The 10,000-nt window shown below is 43.9% G+C and overlaps 1 protein-coding gene and 1 long non-coding RNA gene across 2 annotated transcripts in view; one reads left to right on the top strand and one right to left on the bottom strand.

The window, feature by feature from the left end:
* The window catches only part of sall3a (spalt-like transcription factor 3a), a 16,622-nt gene extending 9,350 nt beyond the window's left edge, over positions 1–7,272 (bottom strand). The window contains exons 1-2 of the mRNA XM_035528607.1: positions 7,020–7,272; positions 6,463–6,601 (exon numbers count right to left, since the gene is read on the bottom strand). Of these exons, the coding sequence (XP_035384500.1) occupies positions 6,463–6,601; positions 7,020–7,022 (142 nt within the window). The 5' untranslated portion in view covers positions 7,023–7,272. The remainder of the gene's footprint in view (positions 1–6,462; positions 6,602–7,019) is intronic.
* A 107-nt stretch (positions 7,273–7,379) lies between these two features.
* LOC118241762 overlaps positions 7,380–10,000 on the top strand; it is an 81,836-nt gene continuing 79,215 nt past the window's right edge. The window contains exon 1 of the long non-coding RNA XR_004776350.1: positions 7,380–7,717. This is a non-coding gene — a long non-coding RNA (uncharacterized LOC118241762). The remainder of the gene's footprint in view (positions 7,718–10,000) is intronic.

Genomic DNA, 10,000 nt, shown 5'->3' with positions numbered 1-10,000 from the left:
TGTGTAACACCAAATATTGGTAACTACAGCAAAGTTAATGCTCTCTTTAGTTTCATCTCCAGGACTCCAGTACTCATATCTGAATAAGCGTGTGTGCAGACAAAAGGGAAGAGCAGATACAAGATACTAGAAATGAAAGTATTGACCAAAAAAATGTTGCCGACCTACTGACAGTGGGCCTCATTTCCATAATTGAACGGTCAAAGGTCAGGCCCTGTTTGGAGCCTTTGTTTGGGCACAATAATCATTAACAGAAAATTATCGTTATTGCTTTTCTCCTTCCAGGAAGCAAGGATTCTTTCCCAGCGACGTGAACATCTTACAGACGATCTTTTGTGCCGCGCAGAATGCTGCAGAACAGCTCAGCTCACATTCACAGTCAAAGAGCTAGGAAACGGCTTTTTAAATATTACTTTTATTAATGGGAATTTTAATTATTACTTTTATTAAAGTTTTACTGCTCTGAATATTAATAGTAATATTGCATATAAATATAAATTACTGAAATTATATATTTTATATTATGAACTAGTTTTATAAATTAAAGGTAATACATAAACAAAACCCTAACATTACATATATAAAAGGACTTGTGAAGGTATTATATAAAGACCAAAAATGCAAGTAAATTTAACAGAAAGTATCATCCATAATGTCGTTTCTTTGAAATTCAGCTCATCCATTTTTACCTAAACACTGAAAGATGTATGTGTTCAGATGTGTGTGTGTGTGTATGTGTGTGTGTGTGTGTGTGTGTGTGTGTGTGTGTGTGTGTGTGTCGGGGGGGGGGTTTACTAGCGCGTAAGAGTTGGAAGGCATGAGAGTGTGTGTGTAAGAGAAGGTGGTATTGATTCTTCTGTTGCACGTGAGGACGGCATTTTGTAAAATCCATTGCGTTTTCATCCCCTTAAGAGTCTCCCTCCACTCAAATGCAAATATGAAGTGCGGTGGAATCAATAGGACTGTAGACTTTGAGTCATTGTATCTGCTGTCTTGGTGTGCGATCTTTCGCACGTCAACCGAAACCACTAATCTGGAATATTATAGCAGATAAAGTTTTCAGGATCGCAACGGATTCAGGGAACCAAAGAGAGAGACATGTACTGAGAAAAGCATAAAGAAACGACAAAGTTCTCACCGCCTAACGTCTTCAATACTCATTTAAAGAGTGACACACAAGCATATATCATAGCAACGACTTCCTCCTCACACACACACAAACACACAAAGGTCAAATAACCTACTCACAGAAGCAAAGCTGTCAGTATCCTCTCATGCCAGCCATTTTTGTGCAAGATCCCATTAAAGCCAAATAACTCAGGATAACAACGAGACGTCAGCGGATGACATTAAGACTTCCCGACTCTCTGGCTGGAAGCATCACGGAGCGTTAAAATCCGTATCCTCTCTGGGAATCTATAACTCTGTCATCTCCTACAACCCCATACCCCCCCCATGCCCCCGTTAGCTACATTAAAATAATTCTTCTAAGTGTTTAGGCAAGCCTGGGATCTGTTCGAAAGAGCTGAATCTCTGTAAGTCCAGGCGGGAGGGAACGAGGATGCCTGCTGCTTTTAACAATGTTAAGAAATTCCTGTGTGAATGACACTTTTTTTCCACTGCCCCCCATCCCCATCCCCCCCCCCCCCCCCCCACCCACCACCCACCTTCTTTTACTGTCTGGAGGATCTTTTCTCAGCACTGTTTTCATTGACAAATCTTCGCTCTCCTCTAAGCATTTTTTCTCCCCTTCGTTTTTGGTATTGGTTTTATGGGCCGGCCACCCGGAGGGGAGTGTCGGCCCAGCCAGCGTCGGCCCCTGACAGGAAAGGCTGAAGATGAGCTTAGAAGGAGAAGAGAGGGGGAGAGAGAGAGAGAGAGAGAGACAGAGAGAGAGAGAGCTCTAACTAGAAAGGCTCGTTGTTAGCGAGAGATAGGGCGACAGAGACAGAGATGGCTTTTCCAACCTCTGCCCTCGTGGTACAGTAAGCATTCTATGCCCTCCTGAACAGAAGGGTCTTTATCGCCGCGCGCAGATGTGCCACGGCCGGAACATTAGCGGTTTGTTTGCGCGGGGCCAGTGATGTGGCGTCCGGCAGCGGCGCTCCGGCTGGCACGCGCTGTCGCCTGCGCAGCTACTGGCTGCCCTGAACCGGGAATGCCGTCGATCTGCGCTCGGCGCTCCGGACTGTGATTGGGATCGCCGCTACATGAGAAGAGCAGAGAGAGAGGACTCCGTCACTTCACCCCACTCGCCTGGCCAGTCCCGAGACTTTAATCTAATGGCTCAAACAAAAGAACAGATGCAGGCTGTCATGAGCTCCTCAGCTTCCTGTGCTCTTTTTATTCTATTTCGTTTTGAATTTGGTAAACGTATTTCGTTTTATTCGCGGTCTTTCATCTTATTCTCCTGAGTCTCATCTCACAGCTCATTTTACATCCAAGAAACTCACAGGTGGTATAGTGTCGTCAGTCACAATTCTGCCTCTCCCGTGAGGTGCCAGAGTTCAATTCCCATCTGTGCAAGGGCTCTGTGCTGTACCAATGAGAGTCCTTGGGCAGGACTCTTCAATCTACATTTGCCTACCTCTGTAGCACACATGCGATTGTAAATCGCTCCGTATATCTGCCAAATATAAATGCAGGTGTTTTGATGAACAAGGGTGTGTTCTGAGGGCAGATGACAGTAAGCCATATTTCTTTCAGAAAAGGCAAAATGCATACAAGTGAATATCACGTTAGGAATATTTTGCACAGCTGTTAAATAAGCACGATAAGTGATGATAGAGACATGTGTATAGAGTCGCAGGCTGTGTGTGTGTGTGTGTGTGCAACGGGGATGAAGAGCGGAAAAAGGAACAGTGTATGTGTGAATGCATGTGTCTGTGTGTGTTCTAAGCAGACCCCCTGGCCCCAGGGGGGTTGAGCTCACGGGCCGGGGGCAGAGTAAGGGAGCGATGGAGATTAAAGCCCACCACCGTTAATGCTTTCGAGGGCAGCCTGTAAGCCCCGCCTCCCAAGGTCAACGGCACACATGCACTAATTGCATTACGAGCCCGACATCCGACGGTTGAGCCGCCCAGGCAAAGGTTAAGTCAGCGCACGGCATCAAAGCCCCTCCAAAGGCGACCCACCGGGAGCGAGTGGAGAGTTGCCCCTGGGGGCAGGGGGACGGGGGGTGAGGGGCACCGCCTTGTGGGCACCGCCCGGGCTCACACCTTCTCAGCCACACCGCACAATAGGGTCCTGTTAGACAACATTTGACAATAATATGAACTCCTGACAAAAGACAGGCAAACACATTAAAAAAAAAAAAAAGTGTGTGTGTGTGTGTGTGTGCGCGGGCGTGGGATCGAATCGGGCTTGAAGGTAGGCGTGATAGGACAGACATACGAAATGTGCATAGAAAATATGAAAAATATTGAAATGACTTAAATATGAAAGTGTTCCTTCAGGAAGAACAAGTGTAAAAGTGCAGCAGTTGGTTAGACTGCGCCACAGCATCGTGGGTTTTGTCATCTAATCATACTGCATTGTTTGGAACCTGGAGACCTGTTGTGTGCCTGGAATACTGGTCTAGCAAAAAGGAGCCGCTGGTTGTGGGACATCATGGTATGACGGGTGCCATGCTATGCGGCTTGTTGCATGCTGGGTTGCGGGACCTGCAGACCTGAGCTGGTTCGGAGTGTGACCACAGGGGTAATGTCACAAACCTGTCAGGGCACCACTTACAGACCATTACCGGAGTCACCATAAGCAAAAATGCATGGTCAATGCATTCACGTGTATTTTATATATATTTATATATATATATATATATATATATATATATATATATATATATATATATATATATATATATATATATATAAATCCTATTTCAATGTCATTGTTAATATAGTGTGTGTGTGTGTGTGTGTGTGCGTGTGTATCTGCGTGTGTGCGTGTGTGTGTGTTTGAATGCATGTGTCACCTGCTGTAGGGATTTCAGATTGTACGCATAATATACATGTCTAGGAAAACAAAGAACCCCCGAGATGGAGCAGGAAGCAGCAGCCTAACCGCGCTGCCCGCTGCAGGAGTAGCAGCAAGCCGAACGCGTCCTCTCCTACCGCGCGCATGCCAGCCTGTCCACGCAGAGGTCCGCGTGCTCTATGAGCTCGCTCGGCATCACGAGCCGCAAACAGCGTTCGCCAGCGCTCTTTAGGACGCCAACGGTTTCAAGCGATAACGAATAGGGACACGATTTACATTCTCTTATGAAAACGTTTTAAATCATCGCGACGATCTAGTTTAACGTGTCGAGGCACCAGAGTGGTCATCGAAGTGCGCTGACAGCGCCACGAGGAAATGTTCACTTTAAATGTAGGCCTTAAACACTACTAGCAGAGTCTCCAGGCATGGGATATCATGGGATAAATCGTTCTGATTTCAGTATGTTCGGTTTAATTCTGAGTTTAAAAATGATAATGGAACACTTCCACTTTATAATCCGACACAAATATAGTTTATTGCTCATCTATAAGAGCTTCACTTTATGTGTCTCAGCTATGTCTCGGACGCGATACAGGAAATGGGCAAAACTACTGGAATAAAACTAATATTTTAAACATGCAGTGCAGCAGAATGAACCGACTATTGTCGTATTCCGTGTTAAATCCAGGATGCAAATAAACAGAGGGTGTAGAGGTCCTGTCCTGAGAGACAGAGTCAGACTGGAGGACGGCAAGCCACCTTACACAAACCGTAGTTCTAACTCGAAACTCCCGCGGTCGGAGCAGCTCGTCTCACAACTAAAGACACATCCCCACGTTTCAAAATTTGGGGAGACTACATACCTTTGAACAAATTGAAATTAATTACGAAATTTCAAAAATTATATACGCTCCGTAAGATTTTAGAATTGTGCAATTATAGCTGATAATAATGGCACCAATGACAATGCGAATTTTAATAACATATTTCTAAATATGTTTGCTATTTACACCAACAACTGTATTTTTAATAGTGGATTTTTTTCATCTACATCGATGGACATATTTGTCATATTACTGACCCTGCGACATAGATGTCCTTAGCTATTTTAAAAGATAACCCACACACGACAAACGAACCCCTTTTTTTCCCGTTCGAGGAGGGCGATGGAGAACAACTGAAGTGTGAAAATGCCATGTTCCAGTAAACAAAAACATTTCCATGACAAAACGCATTGCTTTGCACTTAATTTAGCCGGGAATGCGCAATCGTATCCTTTACAAGCGGCACAATGGACATCTGTGAGGAAACAACGGCTACCTCAGTCTGGAAGAGCTTGTCTCCTGTTTCTCTCTCTCTTTCTTTCTCTCTCTCTTTCTTTCTCTCTTTTTTAAAATAGAGAGTAGTTAACGCGTGACGCTGAACTCTAGAAAGTAGATGATGATAAAGAATTAGAAAAATACGAATGTCAGTACTCATGTCGCTAAGAATTATACTACGAGTTGGGAAAACAAAATTGCCACGGTGCGACATCCTGCATTAGGATACACAAAAGTTTCCAAACAGGGTAAAATTTCAAATAGAATATTACTAATAAATATACAGCAAAGATCTGCATTTATAGTACAACGAAAGACGTTTGGGAGTTTTTGTTTGTTTGTTTGTTTTTAATCAACTGTGGATTTCCAGTGACTAACACACTACGTTGTCCTAGAAGTTTCCTTAATTGTAAAACCAGACGACTGTGTTCATTGTGTTTGTGTAATTCCAAGAGGATGCGTGCATTTTAATAGTAAAAAAAAAAACCGACTCTAGCGGCGTGCTAGAGTCAGCGTGTCGGCATTTCCGCACGAGACCACCTGCACTTTCTTTTTCCAAAGCCCTAAACTATTCTTTGCACAGCCTCCGAGCGATGACCCGCGGAGACAACTCGATATAGCCAAGGAGAACAAATTTCAAAGTTTATGACTGTCCATTAGCAATGTTGATAAATATTTGATGCATATTTCCGAGAGGCATTGTTTATGTTAACTGAGCTTAGCCCAAGTTTCAGCCACAGTCTCTGTGAGATGAAACATTTGATATCCAAAACTTTTAAAATACAGACTATGCTTAAACTACTAATATATATCTATATGTCCCCATTTAAAAAATCGCTTCAAATAGGTATAATAAATAACCCGAAAGTGCTGCCGAAGGCGTCATTTTATTCCATGAACTCTTAATACGTAAATTTGCATTCTGTACACGCGCTGAGAAGAATGAACACGTAAAACTATTTACGGCTCTTCCCACAGTTAAAGGAAAAAGCAAATTTACTGTTCATATCTGGTACACACACAACTTTGCACAATGTGACAAGGTTACATTCGGCTCGCTTTCTTTTTGGGCAATAAACGCGAAAGAGGAAACAAAAAACTTGACTAACGCCGAAATATCTCAATTTTTTTTTTCCAGTTTAGATGACGAAAAGATTTCCGAACTCACCATTTTCCGAAACTACCCCCAGTATTGGAGGATCGTCGTCCGACTTGAGATGCTGTGGCCTCGCTTGCTTCCGACGGGACATGCTGTCGATGCGATGCGACTTGCTCCTGCTTTTTGCAGATACATCAGCAGCGCGCGACTGGGGAAAAAAAAAAAATGTTCACAAATAGTCGAGCTGCAAAATTACGGAAATTAGCTGGTGTTGCTGTTGTGTGGACTGCGCATGTCGGTATATAATTATGATAGTGAATAATGCATCGCGATTAATGGTGCCGCGTGAGGGGGATTGGCTGGGGTCCAGATGGATATGGTAATGAGGGACGGACTTAGCAATTAGCTGCTTCACCCCCAAACTATCTGTCTCTCTACTTGCTATCTTCCCCCTCCTTCTCCAGAGCACCAAATCCCCTTATTACGCCCAGCAGTCAGGAATGGGGGGGGGGGGGGGGGGGGGGGGTCTTCAATCGAGGAAGGTCAGCTTCTTTCCTTTTTCTGCGGGGGCTTCGCCTCTCTACGACTGGGGATTCATTGCTTTCTCGTGCTCTTTTGTTGCATACCATGCGTCAGCCGTTTGCACCGCATATTCCCAACAGCTGAAGGAGTCGATGAACGTCGCGTTGTGCGCAGTCGTGCCGTTTCGCCGATATGCTTTCCTCCGTCGCTGTGGATAACTTTTACCCCATGAACGCGGGCTCTCTGAAAGTGTGGCAGTATAGCGATGCCCCTTTCGTCCTGTCCCGCCGACCGCTTTGATGTTGGGTTTACAGAGGCACTCGTGCCTATAGGTTTTGTATCATCCTCTGTCATAAAACGTTGTGCTGCTGGTGTGTGTGTATATATATATATATATATATATATATATATATATATATATATATATATATATATATATATATATATATATATATATAGGAGTTGTGAGGTTTTTGTTTTTTTCAGTAGCAAAATGTAATCTTTATAACTTTGTCAGTGTTTTTCCGACGTAAACATAAGAATAAGATTAACACCACAGATTGTCTTAAAAGTTTGCAAAAGTCGTCCGTTTCAGAGATGATGCGTCTTCTGTCCACAAGACTGTCGCAAACTGTAGCCTAATAAGTTGTTCGTTTTCGCGACAAGGCAAAAAGGAGATGAAAGTTAAACCCGAAGCAGTGCGGTCCAGTCCTCTCTCGCGCGCGTGCCTCCCGAAGCGCCGCGCTCCCGGCGACGCATACAACACGAGCCGCTCTATCGAGTCTCCGCTTCCAGTCGGCCGGTACGTAGAAAATGCCAATATCTGAACTGTGGGCTGTTGTCCTGTTTTCAGGGTCGGCGTGGCGGCAGTAAAACTTTGACGACTGTCGACGATGGGTCTCTAAGCTGTGCGCGCGATGAGCGCGGGCAGGAGGAGAGGTTCGCTGCAGTCGCCGCTCGTGCCCATAGTTCCGTGTGGAGGCTTTGTCGCGTGTGAGAGGGAGTTAAACCCAGGGCTTAAGTTCAGCCCATTGCGTTCGGCGACCGCTAGGATGTACTACATCGTTTCTATTCCCGTGCTTCACTTTCTGCTTCTGTTGAGGCTGGACCGTGCACGCTCATCGTTAAATAAATAACCACCATTGCCAAAAAACAGTCGCTTGATTCTTATGGCTTCCGAAGAATTAAAGCACAGAAATGCTTTGGTGCTTTTTGTGCTTTTGAATATGAAAATTGCTCTTGAATCTATTCATTTATTTAAAACCGAAACAACTGAATATGTCGTTGTAATTAAAATAGCTATACGATAATAACTAATGTTGCATATAAATAAATTCAGATAATTCTATAATCCTAAACAGCACATTTTGGTCGAATTCAGCACTTGAGAATAGTTTTAAAAAGCCGCGTGACTCATAAAGTGAGCAAGACAAGTTGCATTTTTATTTTTGAAAGGTTCCAGTCAGCGGTCTACGCACGTGAATGGACTTGGTGCTTATGGCAACGGAAATATTTCCCTTTTTGGGAAAGGTTCATTTGCGTTTAAATGTTGATTAGCCTTTAGCGAGGTGCTGACATTATGGCATGGGTCCGTTGCATTCTTGTAGGAGATGATTTCGGACCGTTTCGATTGTGATTTGTCTCAACAAAACCAGAATTTAAATACTTTCCAGTTTTAAAACGGTAATCAATCCCACGCGCCGGGCAGAATGCACAGTCTGTTCGGACTATTAATATCTTGAAACAGCAATTAGTGAGTCGGCCTTTTATTCGGCTCTTTTTGAACCAAGGCGCACCTTTCTACTAAATGCAGGCAGCAATTACAGCCTAGCGTGCTATACATAGTCCCTCCGTTTGCAAAAAGATGTCACTTTTTCCTTTTGAAATAAATACATTTAAATGTATAAATATGTGACATAAACACGTGTATTTTAATAGAAATTGGCGCTCTTTAAAACGTTTTCCCCTTCTCACAAACCAATTTAATTGGACTATTTTCATTTAAAGAATTTTGCCTTTAAAGTAATTTAACGTCTTATAAATCACGAGCGTAAACGAACGGGTGGCTCTCGTGCCATCGAAATTAGCTTGCATCACCTCGCAATCCCCCCCCCCTCCTCGTGCAGGAACCAAACTACGAGGGCACGTTGCATCACGGATCAGTCCTTTCGCAGTTTGAACGCAGGGTTCGCGCTTATCCCTAGCGGTCGCAATGTGCAAGACGTGACAGTTACCTCGACAGCAAGGTCACCCTATGCGTAACCCCCCCCCCCCCCTCCACGCCACCTTTCCTTCCCTCTAGAAGTTATGTCCAAAAGGCTGTTATTATCTAGTATTAATAGATGCAGCCCCGGGAAGACAAAAATCAGCTATTGATAATTGCGTGGAGTATACCCCTGCTCGGCATCGATCGGCTTGTCCTCAACCTCCCTGCTATGGAGAGATAAGACGACACTCTCTTTAGTGCAATATAATTTCTTTTGACCTATCTGCTTGCTACAGGCTTATGATGAATAGCCGGAGTGGCTAAAGTCCTTTATCACGAAACTTACCCCTTGATATAATATTGATTCTTTATAACTAGCTCGGCACACAAAAATCAAACTGTCCACTTGGCCATCATCATCATCAATATCATCACAAAGGCTCCGGAATGGGGATCTGCCCGCGTGTCTGTGGAGGGCTTTTACAATCTCCCCTCTAATCTGTATTTCGCTGATGATGAAAAGATGGGCAGAGCGGGAGGAAGTGTCGCCTAATCCAATACACACATTACGCCGCGAGAAAGAGAAAAAAGAGGACAGTTAAACGCCGAAAAGCAACCCTAGAAGTTTGCCAGCAAATAGAAAAAAAAATTGTTTCGGCTGGATTTTGACAAACAGTAACAAGAAGCTCATTATTTTGCCCTTTTTGGTTATTAAAAGGTGATGTCAGCATTTGCCTGTAATTAACCTTTAAAAGACCGAGCCGGTTACATTTTAATATGCACTTTGGAACTTTTTGCATTGATCTGTACCTTTGAAAATCCACGCGTTCGCATTATTTGCTCACATAGCAACAAGACGGGCGTTTCAGTGTGTGCACT

This window comes from Electrophorus electricus, chromosome 7, assembly GCF_013358815.1.
Source record: "Electrophorus electricus isolate fEleEle1 chromosome 7, fEleEle1.pri, whole genome shotgun sequence".
Lineage (NCBI taxonomy): Eukaryota > Metazoa > Chordata > Actinopteri > Gymnotiformes > Gymnotidae > Electrophorus > Electrophorus electricus.
The sequence above is the reverse complement of the archived record's forward strand: the minus strand, read 5'-3'. Positions and strand labels throughout refer to the sequence as shown.